The sequence below is a fragment of the Ammodytes marinus genome (assembly GCF_949987685.1).
Source record: "Ammodytes marinus genome assembly, chromosome: 7".
Taxonomy (NCBI): domain Eukaryota; kingdom Metazoa; phylum Chordata; class Actinopteri; order Uranoscopiformes; family Ammodytidae; genus Ammodytes; species Ammodytes marinus.
In genome coordinates, this window is record NC_137211.1 from 4549611 (window position 1) to 4570881 (window position 21271).

Genomic DNA, 21271 nt, shown 5'->3' on the forward strand with positions numbered 1-21271 from the left:
ATATTTATTGACTTTAATTGAGAATAAAGCAACCACATTATATCAAAAAGGACAGTGTTCACATATAACCTTTTATTAACTGAAAAATAAAATAAAAATCCCCAAAAAACGTTTCATTTCCAGACCTGAGTGTCACTAAAAACACCAAGACATGAATAAACATGAAACTTATTGTAGCTATGTGATTTTTTTTTTGCATTGTTAGGTTGCATGAGTGTCTTCCATTATTTACCACACATGGGTTTTTCTGTATTGAAATGTGCCCTTGTGTTTGAATGTTCTCACAGCATCAGAGTTAATACTTAAAATTGGAAGATTTTTTTTTCCAGATCAAATCAATCAAATAAAACAATTTTCAAACAATGGCAATGATATATCAGACACATAATCTAATAGTCTAAACCCATTACACATGTAACACTTTGTCAATTGCATTGTAGGCAACAATCCTACGGTGATAAATATTCAGTGCATTTACCGTTTCCCTGTTCCAACAAAGAGTTAGATAACTAATAAAACCTCTGCTGCCTGAGCAAAGAGCTGTACTGTCTCAGCTTTTCTTCCATATAATCGAAGGAGGGAACAAAAATATTTTTTTTTTTACAGATGTATGGCTGTTGTATTTGTTGTACTGCATTTCTGTGAACTGACAAAAACAAATGAAGTTTTTGATTACACACACACTGATGAAAGAAAAGTAGGTAAAGAAGAGCAGTAATACTATACAATCAAAACCATATAAAGCTTAGTATATGTATTAAATGTACAGATGATACCCGATTCTTTCGCCAAGAAAATGGCTCCTTTTCTCCTATTTTGCTCAAACGCGAATTCAAAAATTCATTAAAAAGGTGGAGTCAGTGATTCTGGAGAATGCTTGTCAAATATCACATCGAGTCAAAATCAGTAAATATCTCAATCATGAGGAGATATTCACAAATGTTGACGAAAAATTGATTTTGACAATCGTTCTCCAGAATTGCGGACTCCACCTTTAATTCTAGTTCCTTAGACAGTATTATACTTCAAGCTCATGACCCTTGTACTGGAGGTATGTCGGTTACCTGCTTGCCGCCGTGTGCGATTTACAAAACTAAAAGGGACACGTGCAAACACTTTCGATGATTCCTGGCTAATAAACAACAATCTAAAGCCGATGTTATGTACCCATGTCGTTTGAATAGTATGGAGTCAGAACGACAACTTTAACATGATTCAATCTTAGAATGGACAGTTAGTTGTACACTGGAGTATTTTTTTTACACATTTAAAATCATCCCCATAAGGAAATGCATGAATGAAAGACGACCATAAAAAGACAGAAAGAAATAAAGATGGCTTTTGAGTTAGTCTTTGATAATGTGTATTGTGAGTACTTTATTGTATAATGTGCCCAATATGGTCACCATAAAGTGAACACCAGGAGAATAAAAAATAAAATTTCCAGCACTTGTCTGACCGTGGACACCGCTGATGCCAACGTCATGTAAAATGTAGTATATCATATTCTTTGTATTTAACTGAAATGGGCATTTTAAAAAGAGACAATGACATGACAAAATAAAAACTCACATTTCTTCGATAAGAGGGATTTTTCGATGGCAATTCCTTCATTGTGACCATACCGGGGTAGATATGTTTGTTTGAACTCTTTGAACCCTTTTGATAAAAACCTTAGATGGATATCCTGTGTCTATTAGTGTAGAAATGAATATGAATATTGTTTACAACCATTTAAAACAATGACTGCAACACTCAAAAAAATCAAAAAAAAAAAAAAGGTACAAGATTCCTTAATTTACATCTTTTTTTTGTTGCAATTTTTCATAACAAAATGTAAAAAATATTTCATGTTTGTTTTTAAACATTTTACAATCTTTGTACAAGCTTACCAAATAATACAGAAAAATAAAGTAGATAAACACATAGGGTGGGGCAATCACCTATTTTTGTTTAGTTTTTTTTTAGGTCATGGTGTTCAAAAAACAAAAAAAAGGACAAATATTGAAAAAGATGGCTTTGGAGGAGACATGCACTCTCAAACTAGCCTGTACAGTCTTGATGAAGAAATATCCCTCCGCCCAAAAGGGGGGAACCTTAAAAAAAGATAGAAAAGGGGGACTATATTTTTGTTTTTTAGAAGCATTCAATTAATAAATAACATACTATAAAAACATTATAAAAAAAGACAATCTGTAAGAAGACCTAAAAGGTATTTTCATGGAAATCTTTTAAGTTTCCACATGATTTCAAAAATCTATGATAAAAATACCAGGTTACATCATCACATTTCATTTGAGTTAAAAGAGAAAAAAAATTGTATGTACACTTTTCTGTATAATTTTTTTTTTTTCACACATTTTTCAAGCTTTTGAAGCTTTTCATTATTGCCCCACCAGTGACCTGCAAGAAGGAAAAAGGGTTTAAAACTCATTCATCTCACTGGTACATTTCGCTGCTGTCAAACTGACACCTATATTAAAAAAAATAAAAAATGTTGGGTGAGTTTGAAAGAAAAAAAATTATTTCACAATACTTTATGTAACAAGATGGATGTGTGTGATGTCACAGTACAATGTACATAATGCGTCTCCATAGCAGTTCAGGGTCTCATTTAGGAAGGGGCGGCAGTTTGGGAGGTGGGTCTGAAGGTAGGGGTGGGCCCCTGCCCCCTCGAGACCCCCCACTGAACCTGTACTCCCCATACTGGGATCTGTATTCAAACATGGACGGCTGGGTCGGCTGGACCCCCTGAGCGCTCAATAGTGAGTTCAACATTTCAAAAGTGTCCTGGTACTCGTTGGACTGGGCCCCTCCTGCGCCTGCCGCCCCGTGCCCGTTAGTGTCCGCTTTGTCCCCCTTGGAGAGAGGGTAGCCCCCCTGGAGGTGGGGCAGTCCCAGCGCGGGGAGAATGTCCGCTGCGACTTGTCCCAGAGTTTGCCCCGCGGCGGAAGACAGGGCGGGTATCTGGTAGGGGTTCCTTGAGGCCTTGCTGGATTTAGAAGGGGGGTGTGTTCCTGCCATGGCCGGGTCCTGGGTGTGCGTCCGCTTACGTGAAGAGGACGAGGAGGTGGTTCTCGAGGCGTCGCCGCCGGGAGCCTTTTTGCTGCTTCCCAAAGCGGCACCGGAGCCGGACGAGTGTTTGTGTGAGGAGGAGAGAGAGGTGGTGCCAGAGGAACCGTGGTGGTGCTGGCGATGGTGGTGGTTAGAGCGTTCTCTGTTCTTGTCCCTGCTTTTCCCCTCCTCTCCTGAACTCCCTTTCTGCTTCTCAGGCATTCGTATTCTCACTTTAATGTCCTGATCTTGTCCGCGACCGCCAGCACCGCCTCCTCCCGCCCCCGAGATCGGTAGACGCATTTTCAACGAGCTCCTGTCGTGCCTTTCTTTCTCAAGGGGGATTTTCAGAATAATAGGCGAAGGATTGTCAGAGGAGGACGAGCTAGATTGCTGCTGCTGTTGTTGGTGGTGGTGATGATGCGACTTCTCCTTCCTGGTCTGTTGACCAATCAGAGCCTGCGCTGCGTTGGCATAGTCCCTCTTAACACTGGCCTCCATGTTCTCAAGCTTTCTCTTCTGCGCGGCCAGGACGTCTGCGTTCTTGGCTCGGTATTCGCTCAGTGACACCTTAGCCGGGACGTGTATGTCGTTAGCTAGTTCGGTAGCAGCTGGACCTTTCCCACTCCAAGTGGCGGCGCTGCCCGGTACGCTACTCTCTTTGTCGCCCAGAGCAGAAGAAGAGGAGGCGGACGATGGAGCGGAGAGGCTCATCAGACCGGCCACCGTGTCCGATGACGAGGACATGGAGATCATGCTCATCATGGCATCACGCTGCACGTCGCCCTCCCCCTCTGGGACCTTCGTCTTGCTGCTGGTTTTGGGGGTTTGACCTCCAGCCTGGGAGACAAGAAGACAAGACAACCACAGGAAAATCAGTCAACGAAAAATGCACCATGCAGGAAACCTTGGCAGAACTCTTTTGGTCTATATGTAGGAGCAACGGTGCTTCAAATTTAATGTGTGAAATCAATAATAACAATAATGTACCTTCCAGTTTCGAATCCGTTTCAACCTGCTGGGTGTTTTCTCCAGAATCTGCAGGAACTCGTGTGTGAGCTCTGAAAGAAGTTCAGATGAAATACAAAAGACAAGATCAGCTGGATGCGTTTGATTTCCTGATATGTCACCGATATATCATTTCTGGATGCTTTTCAAAGACATTTTTCAGTGTTTGCCCTACAATTGAGACACGGCAGCATGTCATTTGGGGACGCAAATGGATTTTTTGAGCATATCTTATTGCGCCCTGCTTGGATAGCATTTGAGCTCTCTGAGATGCAAAGATCTTTAGAAAATGTGCAATTGTTAAATGAATACAGGAGGAAACGAAGAGAAAAGGAAAGAATGGATGACATTACTAAGGTTATTTACGGCCCACATACCGTCGAGCAGCTCCAGGGTGACTGTGGGGTCGACATACTCCCACCAGTGCTTCCCGTCGGTGGACACAGGGATCTCCCAGTTGGACCATTTGCACGCGAGGTGGATGCAGACGCAGGCCACGACCGGGGGGCTGTACTGCAGGCAGAACGTAGTCAAGTGCAGACTACGTGGCAGGATACGTCCCGGAAAGGTATTGAAGAATAAAAACAGAAAAAGGGGGGAGCAGAGAAAACAGACATTCAGTATATTGAGTTTGAGAACAATACAGAAAATACAGAAAAGCTATGTTTTAAAAGTGAAGTGTGAAATATACCTGTTCGTGGCCATGAAGTATGACGTTTGGGCCAGATCCTTACTTGCTGGAACAACAATGGAAAACAAAAAAACATACTTAAAACCTGCGTGTTGATCATTTTTCATGTGCAAAACTTACAATCAAGTTGAAATATTAAAAAAGGTGGAGTCAGCGATTTTGGGGACCGCTAGCTGTATGAAAAAAAAGCTGGTGTTAATACAAAACCTAGGCTCTGTAAACGGGCATGTTGCTAGCTACTACGCCGAGCCCCTTTGTTTACATACCAGCTTACAGAGCCTTGGCTGTGTATTAACACTGGATATTTTTTCAGCACACACACACACACACAGAAAACAGACAGGTAGCGGATCATGAGCAGATATTCACTCATTTTGACTAAAAGTGATTTTGACAACAACAATTTTCCAGAATGGCTGACTCCACCTTTAAGCAGAATGTATCTCAGTCTTAAGAGTCAATGCTCACCTCTAACCAGCTGCGTGCACTTGACGACATGAGTGTGTGGATGGTCGATGGTGATTTCAAACGCTGTGTTAAAGAAGGGACAGACAGAGACAAGGCTCCATGAATTAAATGCAGAAGTCAAGCTAATATATTTCACCACACATAAGATTTGATTGATTCCAATTTCCACGACACAAATTATGGAAATTTAAAATAAAAAGAACGACTGACAAAAAGTCCCTGAAAACCAGAAAATGAAAATTGTTATAACAAAACTAAGTGTTGCAGAGAATAATGCGGGTTAACACTTTGCATGGGCTCTTCCAAAAACATCCTGGACCACATGAAAAAATTTAAAAATTAAACATTAACGTGAAAATGCTCCATTTTCCAACTCTTGCTTCGTTATACTGAAACTTGTTTAAAAAGTAAAAGACACAGTTTATTAATTTAAACTTCTGAGGCCAATGTTATCTTCCTTCAATTGCCTATTTAAAAGCATGAAAGCAAGGGGGAAACGATTGAGCCGGCTCTAGCGAACATACTTGTCTTCAAACGAATGGCTTAAAAATATGTCAAAATGAAAAAAGTTATGGACATAATACAAACAAAAACAAATAAAGTTAAAATTGGTTAGGAGCAGCTAATGTGAAGAATGAATCTCTCTTTCCACTGCTGCTAACTGCATGAAGGCTTTCTGTAGACAAAAGGTAAAACAAGTTATTTTCACGATCACACAACGTTTCTGGAGGGGGAAAAAAATCAATTGGGCCCAGCTTTTCCTTTCCCAACTTACCCAAGGTCTGGAGTATTATGCTCTCAAGAATGACCAGGTCTTGGGCTTGTTGCAGGTAGGCCTGAGGTTGAGAGGACAGGCATATTACTCACTGGGAGGCCATTTTTAAACCCCACCTTTCACAAGGAGCTGACGAAAGGCTCACAAATAAGGAGTGAGACGATTAGACAGTACAGATGCTGAAGTGAACAGGGATGCTCCGATCAATTGGACACCGATTTAATTTGTCCGATTTTCACTCCAAATGATCGATTGGTGATCATCAAATTAGCCGATCTTTTAATGTTTTTTAAGCCTCTTTGAGTTCTTGTTTTAATTGAAAGAGAAGTTGCCAAATTCAAAATGTGTCACTTAGCATTTGTTTGATTTATTGCGTGTTAAAGTATGCGTTTAATTAATCTAAGTGACAAGTCTATGCAAATGCACTGACCGTATGGGCAAGACCATTCAAACAGACAGCCAATACAGTTACATTACAGTCATTTTTAGTAGCAAAAGAGTAAACATTAAAATATGTTATCTGTAAATGGACGGTATCGGCGACAAAAATAGAGATCGGAGCATCCCTACTGCTGAACATCACATTGCTCGGACCATTTAAAAAGCTACAGACACTGGGATGCATTTTGTCTCTCCGCCCCAACATCTGAGGTAGCAACAGCTCAAAAGAAAAACCTCATCACGCAATTTTACCCACTTTAAATGCAAAATGTAGAAATCAATGGGGAAAAAATTAAGTTGCTGTTAACTTTAAGACAAAATACATTTACATCTAAAAGTACCGGCATTGAAGCTGCCGATAGAAAATCAACCATTGAAGAATAAAGACATTGTGTTGCTTAAAAGGTGACCCTGTCTTACTCCTGGGCTACACATCCTGCGTCTATTGTCGATGTGTTCACACAGGCAGCGTCTCTGATGATACATAGAGTCTTCCTTTGATCATTCTCATTAATATGAAATGTTTCAGGTCATTTTACGATACATTAAATTAATATTGAGTTTCGACAGAATTCCCTGTGCTTAAATAGTATGCAAAAGTAGGAATTTATTTTCAAAGACCCACTAAAAATGTTGAAACTATTGTGAATTGTGTTGGTTATAATGTCAATATGACTGTCAACAGTGTATTTTTCTAAACATTTTAGCAGAGAGAAGCACGAGTCCTGCGAAAACTAAAGGAAGGCGAGACTCCTGAGCTGAAGTGTTGCGTCTGTGTGGCTGCTCTAATCTGTTAACATGGGCACCGGAAAAATATGAATAATAAAAACAACTCAGACGCAGGATGTGTGGCCCCGATGTGAATTTTAAGGTCAAAGTAAAAACAAAAGACAACATCAAAATGTGTTTATCCCTCAGTATTGCTTCTGAATGAATACAACATAGACAGTACAGAACCAATCTTTACATATTCTACTGATGGAATGATATAAACTCACTACCCAAGGAGAAGACAAAGCACAAATTGCAGGCGATTTTTCCCTACAGCCCGATACTTACATCACTGCGAACGTCTGGCGAAGGATCCTGAGGATTGAGGCATGCATGGGCCACCTTGATTACATGTTCCAGCTTTCTGGGCTGCTCCTCCACCTTGGCAGCGAGGAAAAGGGCCGCGGGAGAAATGACCTGGAGAGGGGGAAAACCACAAGAAAAAATTGTGTGAGATGATTGACATAAATTCCAATATTCAAGGAGGGTTTGATGAAGATCTTCCTAATATCACAATGTGGTATGAACAATGTATGTCCATCTTGCCATTGGAGAGATTATCACATGTACTAAGAGATACGCTTGATGTTTTTGTAAGGGAATGGTCCCCAGTAGAATTATACCGGAAAGAAGAATGGTCTAGAGTAATATGTATAGGGGGAATTAATTTGAAAAAATTACTGAAGAAGCACATGAAATATTTAATTTGGCACTGCTACTGCTAGTTTTATTTTATTTTAATTTAGGGTTTGGTTGGGAAACAAAGGGCAGGCGATTAATACTTACATTTCTGTGGAATCTGGTGAAGGACTGGACCATGTAGAATCGATGCATGTACACGATGGCTGTATTAATTGTAAGTTGGGAGCTGACATAGGGCTGGTTAAGGACAAATGCAGCAAGCAGTATGAACATATCAAAAACACATGCACTGATTGTTAAATCTTCTCGTTTGTAATGGTCTCCAGTTATGTAATGCAACTGCTTCTGCTGATAAAAATTGCTTATCATTAGTTTCCTGTTACTTGTTTATTTTTTGTTTGTGTGCTCACCCACTTAGAACATATAATCTACATCTGTATATATTGCATGTACACATTTCTATGTACAGTATTCAAATTTATTTACATGCCATTGTATTTTACATAGAGTATTAAACTGTATCTCTATATTTTAACTGTTGTTTGATCTGTTAAAGCGTTTACTTAAGTCTCATTCTCTTGATAAGTTCTTGTATCTCTATTTCTATGTTGGCTTCATGGTGGAAGCCTGAAACTCAAAAATGTCACGGCCAACAACAACTGCTACTGTATCTGTTGTGCACATGCCAAATAGTGGGTCTTTAATCTTGAATCTTTAACCACATCAAGGGCAGAACTCCTCCGTTGAGACCCAAAATAAGCCCACGCAGGAAATAATACATTTATAGGTTGACTGAAGATGAAAACACGTGCCCAGAAACCCACTAAAAACACAAGGTTGTTACTCTTATTTTTCCAATAGTAGTAGCCAATGCTAATGCTAACGTCCTGAAGGCCACATAGGCCGCCGAAGCCCCGGTAGTAGATTTAGCCTACTACGCCGCTCTCAGATAGCACACTTAACTCACAAACCACCGCGTGAAACATACTTGTTAAGTTAAAACAACCAAATAGCCTTCTTACGAAACAGAAAAACCAACCAGTTGGACATGCTGCCTACTGAAACCGGGAGCTAGGCTAAGTTAGCATGCTAGCGCCGACAAAAGATACACATTGAGCCGCTGTCCCATGTCCTGGAGCAGGTTTGCCGCCTGTTGCCGGTAAGATAACTCCTTGTCAGGGTCCAGTCCAGCTCGCCGAGATGGGCTGTTGTCGATCTGTGGCCGTGTGTAGTACCATTTGTTGTTACAGTTTGCGGGGAGAGAACTAGACGAAGCCGCCATCACTGAGAAGGACGAGAGTTTAAAATTTCTGCGCGTCACAGGAACATACGTCACACCGGCTGGAAGCTACGATGCAGTTCCCATGGCGACCGACAGGCGTCACTAAAGTAAGACCGAATTTAGTTGTAAAACTATTTTTATTAAAAAAAAATATATACCTGTATATATATTTTAGAATAAACAATTTTTGTTTATTTATTTAAACATATTTAATCCTTATATCAATTACAATTCAGCTATTTAAAAAAAAAAATAATAATTGTGCCAAATAATTTGAGATGCTACGTTGCAGGAGCAAAATAGTTATGGTAGCCTATTACAGTTGTTGTCCATATTTACAGCCATCATATACTTTTCAAACATTTGTAGTGGGGAAATTATAATAAAGATAACAAATATTTAATTAAATTACTTTGTTTTACTTCCACCATTTCCCACCACCAGAGGTCCCATTTTGCATTTGTGGGAATCGGTTTTGATTCTTTTTATATATTTTCCTTCCCACAATAATTGTATCATTCAGCAGGAGAAATAGGAGTTTAAGGAGTTATATTAAATGGGAATCAGTCATTTGCAAATGCTTTGGAAAGTTCTTCACAACAATAGATCATTTTTATTAACGAATTTAAAACTTTGCAATACAAAATCTAGATTGTTTCCCCTGAAGAATTATAGAAAATAGACCTCACTGCATCACCACTTTTGGTCACTTGGGGGCAGTGGAGTTCATGGCAAACTACACTTATGTTGCATGTGATAAGCCAGAAAAAGATTTAAGATGTCCAAATTAATGCAGGTCAATTGTAGTATGCTGAAAAATGCATTAACGCCCCACTGACTCCAATTGCATTTTGGAGTATTCCTCTTTATTCTTGACATTTCTCAACATAAGGGAAAAAAAGATCTTCCTTTACTGTTTTTTTCTCTCTCCTGTGACCCTAAAACTCTTCTGTACTTTAGTATGTAGTCTAGTAAAAAGAAAGAGTATGTGATTCGGAATGCAAGGTAAGGCTTTTTTTTGCACATGCAGCTTAAGTTACTAGTCTCAAAGTAGTCATATGTCTCCACCTGTAACAGCAAAACCTTCCCATCCCCCCTCCCCTGGAACTCATGTTGGTGTAAATGAAAAGAACTGAGCAGATTTCCAAAAATCGAAACAATTTTTATTTTAAATCACGAAATGTTATAAAATGGACAGATAACTGAAGCAGTGTAGGAACGGATCCCAATAACAGGCTGATAAATCAAAAGTACAATTAAATACTTATTATACTAATTATTTTATTACCATGTGTTGGGTGAGTTAAACCGTACTAAAGGATTGTTTAAATGCAACACGTCCAGTAAACACCATTAACTTGAGATTTCTACCATTTAACAGTAATTTCTTTGTATTATACATGGCCCAGCTATTTCCATTGTCCTTGTATGTATGATAGAGAAGGACATCGGTTGCTGTTCCTGCATTTACAAGAAGACATTTTTTTTTGAACCTAGATTAATTTACTTTTTATTAAGCAAGGTTCTTAACCCTTAGTAGCCAAACGTGTTAGCTACGGCTTTGTTCCCAGAGCTGCTTACCAATGAAAGCCCTCCATGCCGACATTTTGTGTTGTACGAGCAAAATTTCCGGCGGTTTTATGAACCATTTAACTTTTTATTTAAGAATAAATAAAACATCTTTATCACCTGAGACAAGGAGAACAGACAACCAGAAAGAAGGCTTTTACTGTGTAGCGTCTGCGGGAGAATTTAGACAACCAACCAACTCACTACTAACTTGATAAAGAATACATGAACTTTAATCGCTGCTTTGATAAAGCACAGCAAAAAAAAAGTAGGGTATAAGTATGAGTTAGTTTAGGAAAGCCAAAACTTACTCACATACCTTTAAATCCTATGTAAAAAAGTGGTGGACATTAAAAATAACATGTTTAAAAGAACTCCCAAGACTAAGAAAAATTGTGGTCCAGTTTACAGTTAAATTGTTTTGTATTTCGCATTATCCACTGACCTTATGTTCTGTAAATAATGACGTTTCATTTCCAAATTTACCATCTTTTATATTTAAATTGTACTTTTGATTTTCAGGAATCCTATCAGCGACATTTGTCATTTTTTGGGAATATCTGTTGTGCAGTCATGAATTGCTTTACAAAAAAAAAAAGAAAAAAAAAAGAGAACAAGAACAGGTTTCAAACATCATTTACACGTTTCCAAATCGTTCTGCACGCTTCATTTTCTTTGCCTGTAGGAGAAAACAGACGGAAAACATAAGAATTAATACACACAACCTCTCTTTCTTTTTCAAATCCAGTATTTTGATTCAACATACAGCATTGAGATTGAATATATAACAGATCAAGTAACAAATAGTAGCCCAGTGACACCACGCCAGATTCACATTCGTTTTTCAACATGATGTTTAACCTTTATTTATACAGGTAAATTTAGACCGGAGACTCTTTTTCAAGGGAGACCTGTTCCCATTTAAACGTTACCATTCACACACACATCCATACACCGACAGCAGGCTAACTATCGACATTCACACGAGGCAAGGTGGGTGAAGTGTCTTGCCCAAGGACACAACAACCATGACACAAGTGGCAGGGAAGGGATCGAACCGCCAACCCTTGGATCATTGGCCGACCCGCTCTACCACCTGAGCCACAGTCTCCCCTGCTGCATTGGAGAAATCCCTGACTGATCTACTGGAGAGAAACAAATGTGAAGCTCACTCAAGTTCAGGCTGGTCTCACCGGGCTAACACACAAGTGCAAAGGGACGGAATTAAAAGCTACCTCGACTTCAGGTGTACCAGCTGGAGCTGCTGCACTGGCGGTTTGGGCCCCGAACCTCTCCTTCCTCTTTTTCAGTTTCTCATCCTCTTCGATCTGGAAAATAAAATGAAGTATCAGTGTTAATTTAAAGTCACATTTAGGCAGAAAATGTCAAAACACACCACACTGAATGTCTGTGTGAACTCGTCACCTTTTGTGAGACGGATGAAACGTTCATGCCGAATCTTTCTGCTCTCTTCTTCAGCTGATCGACGTTAACCTTTACCAGAAACAAACACAAAATATTAATATGAAATATAATTAGCATCATCTTGTCAAAGGTCAGTGATACTGGAGAATGCTTTTTGTCAAATCGGTGAATATTTCATCACGATCTGCTTCCTGTTTGTACAGAGTGTGTGTGTGCTGAAAAAGAATCTGGTGTATATAGACAGCCTAGGCTCTGTAGACTGGTATCTAAAACAAAGGGGCCCACCGTAGCTAGCAACATGCTCGTTTTCACAGCCTAGTCTATGTATTAACACTGGATTTGTTTTCAGCACACACACACACACACACACACACACACACACACACACACACACACACACACACACACACACACACACACACACACACACACACACACACACACACACACACACACACACACACACACACACACACACACACACACACACACACACACACACACACACAAAGGACTGTGAGGAAGTATTCAACAATTTTGACAACAAGCATTTCCCAGAATCGCTGACTCCGCCTTTAACTGGAGGATTAAGGAAATGTGTCAACTAAATGATGGACAAACTATTTAAGCAAACACTTACCGGGGCTTTACTGCTTGCAACAGCACCTGTGTGGGAGACAGATGGATACAGATGAGAGGCAGAAGGGAGATCTTTAAATATGACTCTATAAACCGCTAGCCTGGCGAGACCAGCGTGATCTTGCATGAGCTTCACATTCATTTCTCTCCCACGGATCAATCTGGCCTTTCTCCAATCTCCGTGGGTAAGAGCCCAGCCCTATCCATTAGTGGAAGGCAGCCCCTGATTGGTTCATGTAGTCGCTGACGTCAACATGGATCGACGAATAAGCTTGTGAGATATGGCTGGTCTCGTGCGGCTAGATTGACAACTACACAAACCAATCAGAAGCTGCCTTCCACTATAAGCGACCAAAGTTAGGTCAGAAAAGCTGTTCAATAAATGAGCGGGATACTTCCCATTGATTTTGGAGAAAGTCCAGACTAATTTGCATGAGAAAACAATGTGGAGCTCGCAAGATTAAGCTGGCCTCACCGGGCTAATACAGTGTATTGCCAAAGCAGCATGGAATGGCCTGAAATCCCCAAACTCCCAGCAAAATAATCACAGGAACCCCTGAAACAAAGTTTAGTAAAGCAAAGATTGAGCACAGACCTGGAGCGGGACTGGGTGCTTCGGCCGGTGTGCCAAACCTGAAGAAAAAAATTCAATAATATAATAAATCATATTTAACACAAATTTCCCAAAAAATTCAATAATATACGTTTTTTAAGATTATTCTTTGGGCATTTTCAAGCTTTATTTGATAGTATGGAGCGAAACAGAGTTGAAATGGGGAGACAGAGAGAGAGGGGGGAGGACATGCAGTAAAGGTCCACGGGTCGGATTTGACAAGGATTGAGTTTACATGGTATGCGCTCTACCCACTATGCCACCGGAGCGCCCAATAATTAGACTTTTTCAGAGTCAATATGTTGTAATGAGGAAAAGGCCATGAGGTATTCCCTAATCTCAGCAATGTCCTCGATGCGTACAATGTCATTTCTTACTTGTATAAAGGATAACACAAAACTACATATTGTAAATAATTTCATTGCAATTTAACTTATCTACTTTTTACGTTCTATTCTATTTCATACATACTGTTTTATATTGTACAAACAATTCCTTTGCATTACTTAGTATTTAGAATTTATCTAATGTAAATATTGTTTAGGTTATGGTTATCTTATTCTACTCTATATTTTTTCTTTTTTTTTATTGTTTCTTTTGCACCGTGGGCCAGTGATAAACGCCATTCCGATTCTGATATGTCAGAACTGACTATAAAAAACTTTGACTTGAAAAACACCTATAGTAAGCTGTAAGTGTCCCTTAAACCAGTCACTGATTGAGAGTGAGAGAGTGCGAGTGATAGATAGAGAGAGTGAGAGTGAGAGAGAGTGAGAGTGAGTGAGTGAGTGAGTGAGAGAGAGAGAGAGAGAGAGAGAGAGAGAGAGAGAGAGAGAGAGTGAGAGAGAGAGAGATCCGTAGTAGAAGTCTTACCTCGCTGCACGGATTGCCTTTTTGCTTTCAGCTGTTGCCGGCATGTTGAAACGTTCGGCTCTCTTCACTAGTCGCTGCTCAACACAAAAGGAAACATTTTGAAATTAGGACAAATGCTGCAAAAAGGGAGTTGGTTCTGCAGATCAATGTATGATCAATCTAATATCACACTATAATTAATTATTTACTTTCAGCACTGAAATCACAACATTATATTCTTTGATTTATGTATGTTATTAACATGTTCTATATTTGCGACTTCAAGCCTGGAGCAACGTTTTATGGAGTTTTTTCTTTTACAACATAAACACAACAACATGAACACACAACTTGAAAAGCAAACACACAAACAAAAGACAAAACAGAATAAACAACCAACATGGCGCACTCTACTCTAGTGACACTGATTTCTATTAAAATACAGAGATCGTATTATGAGTACACGGCATGCAGACATGTCATACGTACTTCACCAGTAGTTGCCGGAGGAATTATTTTCACCACCTTCTTCTCATCAGGCCTGAAAGAAAGATCCATAAAATAAGTGATTCATTGATTGTTTGATTAGGCTCCATTGACAAGTAAGGACCCATTCTAAATCTGTGTTTATCAATTTGACGGACATTTCTACACCAAACCCAAACGACCGATCAAACACCACATGGGAAGCCATTCAGATAAGAAGCACGCGCTGCAGGGTGGGGTGTAACATGAGTTTCAACCAAACAGCCCAAGTCCTAGGTTTAAGACTTTTGTTTAGAGATAAAGAAAAGTGCGAAATTTGTGAAATATGTTAAGTTGCTTTTTTTGCTGAGAGTTGGGTGAATGGATCAATGTTGGTGGTTGTCTGTGCATTCTCTATTTAACTACAACTTGTTAGCCTAGCTTAGCATACAGAGTCGAAAGGAGGTAAACAGTTAACCCAGATCGTTTTCCCCCCCGAAATGCCCCCATCAGCACCTCTAAAGTTCACTGTAGTTAAAGGTGAAGTAAGCGATTTATTTATGTTAATACAAGTGTTAAAAATTCATACAGTGATCACTTACATAGTGTGCGCGTTTCATAAAGCCGATCTCTCAGTCACCTGCTCTGCATGTAATCGGCAAATAAACTTTCCTGGGATCCCGAAACTGATATCCAATCACAAGAGAGAACGCTACAAACCGGCACCCGTCTCACTGCCGGTGCACGCACAGAGCGACAGATGGGTGAATGTTTATGCGCCTACAATGGCGGAGCAGGTAAAAATCCTTCCCAATGTCTGTTTTGATGGTTTGTATCATGTTCTATCACACTTATCTGAGATGATGCTAGATAACTCGCTGCTTGAAGACCGCAGTGCATTAATGTGGTGACGAGGGAGGGGACTGCTAACGGCAGTCAGTGACAGGAAGTTAGCTAAACTCACCATTCCGCTTACTGAACCTTTAACTATATGTAGATAAAATGTATTTAAACTTACGTCTCGGACTCAGTCAACTCAACACCCTCTTCGACCTTTTCATTGTTGGCACTTTCCACTTTAGGGAAGTCCTGAGAGAAAAACGGAAACAGTTATCAGTACAACACAAAATGGTTCAACAGAAATTAACAGATAATTCACACTTTTATTTTGAAAAATAAACAGATATGCCTTTACCTCAGTGTCCTCTGCCAACACATCATCTACGTCCACGTCATCCTCTGTTGATTGGGTTATTGGATGAAGAAATTTCACATTGTTAGAAGGCAGAAAGATCAGTTATTTTATCATGGTAATAAACGCATAATGGCATCCCTACAAACAGCCTACAGTAGGTCTGGGCAATTAATCAAAAACAACATTAAGATCCTCTAACCGCCGTAATATTTTCCATGTCGGTTAGTTATAAAAAGAAAATATTTGTTGTGTAAATGCTTTCCCCACTGAATGTTCATGTACTGCCCCTTTCAGAGCATACTGTTGCGTGTGTAGTCATTTTTTAATTTTTTAACAGAATATAAATACGGTACAGCTCTGGAAAAAATTAAGAGACCACTCAGTGTCTCTCGTTTTACTATTTATAGGCATAATGTGTTTGAGGAGAATGAGCATTTTGGTTTTTATAATATAAACTAATGACAACATTTCTACCAAATTACAATAAAAAATGTTTGGCACTAAGAGCATTTCCATTAAGTGAAGTAGAGATAAGATTTAAGAAAAATCCAAATCGGTCTCTTAATTTTTTCCGGAGCCGTAGGTTACAATGGACATTTCACAGTCCCTGCGTTCCAAATCACATACTCTTTCTTTTTACTACACTACATACTAAAGTACAGAAGTTTTTTTTCATTATGTCGAGAAATTTCAAGAATAAAAGACGAATACTCCAAAATACTATTGGAGTTACTGGGGCATTTATGTATTTTCAGCATACTACAATTGACCTGCAAGTATTGGGACGTCCTAAATCTTTTTCTGGCATACTAAATAGTATGGAAGTATGGGGATTGGAACGCAGGGATAGTCTCTGCATGAACAAAACAATCATAGTCTCACCGTGCTCCTCCAGATAGGCTTGCAGTCGGGCGATGAGTTCTCCTTTGTTTCCCTTCGTGTCCAGACCTCGGGCCTCACACTCCTGCCGCAGCTCAGCAAGCTACAACAACACAAACACTGTCTTTAAAATGCAACTAAACAATTCACTAACTCTTCTTTACTGTTAAGTTAAAGATTATGGTGATGTAGTAAATAGATCAGCATGCAAGGCCTCACTCCAAAAACTTGACATTATGTATCTCTCTGCCATCCGGTTTGCCACTGATGCCTCTTTCAATCAATACTCACCACTGCACACCGGCGTCTATTACGTTAACGGTACCGTATATATAATATATTTTCAGTAAATAAATAAAAAAATTGCTTAAAATATAACCTTACAAATTGAATTTAAGATTTACATCAGATTCATTCAGTCAGTGAAATATAAAGCATCACACTAAATATTTGAAGGAAATATACACTGTCAAAATAAACTTCAGTATGCTTTAGGTTTAACGTTCATAGAGCCGGTGCATGCTTCATCTTTTAGTGATAAAAGGAGACAACTCTTTGCTCTCCGCGGTATTAACGGTATTGGTCTAATTTCTTAGGTGCCGTTGCTTATTTGGGCTTGCTTTATAGTGGAGCGGCTAAGTGCTACAATCTTTCAATTTGTGATACAAGCGTGAACATTGGCATGAGCAGTCTCCATGGGTGACTTGACAAGAAAATTGTCCCCCCCAAAAAAAAAAAAAATGTTTATGGAAAAAACCCAATACATTTCTTTGAGAAATTTTCTAATTCGCAATTTCAAATGTCTCGGACAATGTTCTTGTCAAGTGACCCATGGAGTCTGCTCAGGCCAATGTTCACGCTTGTATCATCAACTGAAAGAGTCTGACGAAAATAAGCACTTAGCCGCTCCACTTATAGTATCCATTCCATGCATTATATAATGTTTGAGTGAGCTCCATCTAAGCAGTTGGTTTGATCTGATAACCGAGTGCAGTCGAGGCAGGGACCAAGAATAGGGCTGAAGTCAAACAGCTGGGAGTTGGCTCGGTCTACTTTAATGCGCCAGGGGAAGTAGCGTCTTTGTTGCGGATTAATTTATTTTCCTAGTGTTAATTTTTGGGGGCGTTTTGACCTGTATTGGACAGTTGAAGATATACAGAGAGAAAGGGTGATGATGACATGCAGTGAACGGCCCGGACTGGAATCGAACCCGGGTCCTCTGCAACAAAGACTGAGCCTTAATAGTACGTGCTCTACCAACTACACCACGAGAGCGCCCCTTTCCAATCCAGTGTTATTTTGAAGGTAGATTAGAGACATACAGACATTCGTAGAGAGGCTACACGTACTGCAATCCATTAGAAACAGAAAACAAAGGAGAGAATACTTCAAAAGATATAAGGGGGCATGAACCAAAACAACAAGGAACAAGATATATCCCCACAAATCCTTTCCCCAAAATACTTTCTCCCTGTGTTACAATGAATATTATATTTTTATACTGTACTGTGGACGATCCATTGTGTCCTGAATAAAGTCATTAAATATTATTAATATGATATAGGAAGTAAAATGTTGTATTAAAAGAATATGAGTGATTTCAAATGTAAGAATGTAACGTTGTTGATGAAGTGGATGCAATTAAATGAATCCTTATTGTTTAGATGGACATGATTAACTATTATAGGCTACATGATATGTATAACATGGACGGAGATAATGGCCATTTGTTGATGAAGAAGTAGTCGAAGAAATAGGACTTGTTTCTATAGACCTGGTTGCTTGTTTCTCTTGCGAGATCTGGTGGCAACATAACCGCCCAACCCTACATCGCATCGTAGCATGCACTGGTTCATGCTCATCTACAAACCCCTCTTTGGTCGGCCCCCCCACGCCCTACCTGTGTGTCTGGTAAACAACAACTGTCGTCTACAACACCCGCTTCCCCATTCTCCTAAAGAATTCCACACAAGAAAATACAGTACTTGGTCAAACATCAATCAGGTCTTTTTTAAATGTGCATCTCGGCTGCTGTAAACGTGGGGAATAAAAAATAAATTAATTCAATGCCTTTTAGGACTTTAAAATGATGTGTAGGGACCCTGAGTTTGGTCAATAAAATAAAATAAAAATAATAAACCCAACGTGGTTCATTTTATAGTGGAAGCAGGAAATAGAAGGCGGGACACTTAATATCTAACAACAGGAGCTACTTTTAAACCATTAATAAACTTGTATGTATTACTTTAACCGAATTCCCAGCTGCTTGTTCAGGTACAGTTACGTATTTATCTCGAATCTGTGTTTTAGTTTTAAGGTTTTTTATGAATGAACAACGCGAGCACGCGCCGGTTAACGCGCGTTGGACGCTTTCATTTCCTCAAACTTTCCAGTTAACCGTTAAATCCGCTCTCCGGTATTTCAACCAACAGCTTTTATAACTTATTGTTTACTGATAGACGCACCTAACGTGTGTATTAAATACAGATTTGTAGAAAGACCAACCTTCAGTTTCTGCAGCTCTATTACTTCGGCCATCTTTCTTTGTTGATGTATTACTTCCTCCAATGAAACCGGAAACGCCGCTTCACCACTGTTTATTTCACAGCGCCGCCAAACGACGGACGGACGAACTGCAGTCAGGGCATTACACATAATGCTGCATTCAAGTTTTCCCTCGGGCAAGGGGTGAAAAAAATACAATAAATATACGAGTGGAGGTCAAGTTTCTATTCTTTGGCACTTTATTTAAAGAAAAAAAAGTCGAAATGTCAAGGAATAGAGGTGGAGTCAGCGATTCTGGAGAATGTTAGATGTCCACTGTGTGCGCTGAAAAAAAATCTAGAGCCTAGTATAGACTGTGCTGTTACACAGTCTATACTAGGCTCTGTAAACTTGCAAAAAAGGGAATGTAAATACGATTTTGTGAATAGGGCGGAAATTTCGAGAATAAACTCAACAGAACACTGTCGTAAAATTGGAAAGATATTGACAGATTTAATAAAAGCAAAACTTTGTTAAAAATATTTGCCATGAGAGAGAAAATGGGCTACAACTTCATAATACCATTACTCCTTTTTGGCTGTGAGATGAGGGGTTAGAGTTATAGTATTATGATATATGATAGTATTATTAAAAGGAAAAAAAGAGATTAAAATACATAAATAAATATGGTTGGATAAATGAAATTCAATTAAAAGCCAATACGATAAACAAATAAGTAAATAAATAAATAAAAGTTTAAAAAAATTAAATTAAAAAAATATTTTATTTTTTATTTTTTCAGTAATACGTTTAAATAAATAATTAAATTAAAATCCAAACTAAAAAAGGAAGGTCTTGGGTTTGCCTTTTTTAAACACATTTTTTAATAAATATTTTTTACTGTAGTCCACTGTCTGAGATGACGTAGGCTTATTTTACAGTATATGCTATGTATGCATTATTTTCACATTCTAGGTCAGCACAGGCATATGTTGAGGCCCGAGGGGAGTTTAAAGGGTTCATCATAGTACTAACGACAGATGAATAGGGTTTAAATAAAAGGGCTTTTCTGTGAATGCTGACATTGTTTAACCAGTGTGTCACAGTTTGGCATATGATATTAAGACAAAAAACTCTTACAACAAAGTGACTTTATAGTTCCAGGGGGTAAAAGGACAAAGCCGGATGAATTTAGTGAGTCACAAGTGCCTCAATAATCCTCATTAACATTGCATTCCACCCCTTTTTTTCTCCCTGACCACAAGTACAGCCCCCTTTTTGCAGACAGTGTGATCTTTTCAATTAATGAAGTCTTTATTTCAAATGATTAAAGTTAAGAAAAGAATACCAAAAGGAAAACCAGTATGAATTAAAAATAAATAAAAATCTTATTTCAACATAGGGGAGAACCGGGTAATCGGAGCCACTTTTTACATTTGCTCCCCTCTAAGCGAGCTAAAATGATTTATCACTCAAATGTATACATTTCCCATTAATTCAGGATGTTTCCTAGGAATGGGCATTAGCAGAATTTTTTCAAGACATAGGGCACTGAAAATATGTTTGTTTTAAACATGTTACCCGATGCCTCAGATTCCCCCGTTCTCCCCTACTACACACTAGACCCGTTCGAATATGGATAGGCTTGCCATGTCCTAACCCCATTCTTCACCACAAACAAGATGCAAAATCTAATAAAATTAACTTAAAATACCATTTTAAATAAGAGGCAAATACTACTACAATCAAGGTATTAAGAAAAAATAAATAATAATAAAGAACCAAATAACACAAAATATATAAAACTAGCACCATCAGTCAGATTTACATTTTCCTTCCTCATTTCTGTAATTTTATATTGTTGTTCTAATGGCATATGAAGTAAAAATCCTGTTATGTTTTTTATATTTATGACATTATTTCAAATAAAATAGTAATATCTCATACGTAACAAAATTACAATTCACATTTTTTTTAGGCTAATCACCTCTGCATTATGTTATATCTGCTGCACTTTG

The 21271-nt window shown here is 38.8% G+C and overlaps 2 protein-coding genes across 5 annotated transcripts; both read right to left on the bottom strand.

The window, feature by feature from the left end:
* Positions 1–38: 38 nt before the first annotated feature.
* Positions 39–9134, bottom strand: ccnt1 (cyclin T1). Of its 3 annotated transcripts, none has more exons than XM_080031178.1 (9): positions 8960–9134; positions 7995–8076; positions 7497–7625; positions 5997–6057; positions 5222–5284; positions 4754–4799; positions 4440–4603; positions 4045–4115; positions 39–3894 (listed from the first exon to the last, which is right to left on the bottom strand). In XM_080031178.1, exons 1-9 carry the CDS (start codon positions 9130–9132, stop codon positions 2611–2613), a joined length of 2073 nt encoding a protein of 690 aa, XP_079887304.1. In that variant the 5' UTR covers positions 9133–9134; the 3' UTR covers positions 39–2610. The 3 variants fall into 3 exon arrangements, with proteins under 3 accessions (XP_079887304.1, XP_079887303.1, XP_079887302.1); XM_080031177.1 differs by having other exon boundaries at positions 4754–4805; XM_080031176.1 differs by having other exon boundaries at positions 4754–4808.
* A 1145-nt stretch (positions 9135–10279) lies between these two features.
* sarnp (SAP domain containing ribonucleoprotein) lies at positions 10280–19329 on the bottom strand. 2 transcript variants are annotated; one of them, XM_080031561.1, is made up of 12 exons: positions 19275–19320; positions 18670–18723; positions 16773–16872; positions 15891–15934; positions 15714–15784; positions 14720–14771; positions 14252–14325; positions 13361–13398; positions 12767–12792; positions 12127–12195; positions 11937–12029; positions 10280–11380 (listed from the first exon to the last, which is right to left on the bottom strand). In XM_080031561.1, exons 1-12 carry the CDS (start codon positions 19305–19307, stop codon positions 11339–11341), a joined length of 696 nt encoding a protein of 231 aa, XP_079887687.1. In that variant the 5' UTR covers positions 19308–19320; the 3' UTR covers positions 10280–11338. The 2 variants fall into 2 exon arrangements, with proteins under 2 accessions (XP_079887687.1, XP_079887688.1); XM_080031562.1 differs by lacking the exon at positions 18670–18723 and having other exon boundaries at positions 19275–19329.
* Between the last annotated feature and the right edge of the window lie 1942 nt (positions 19330–21271).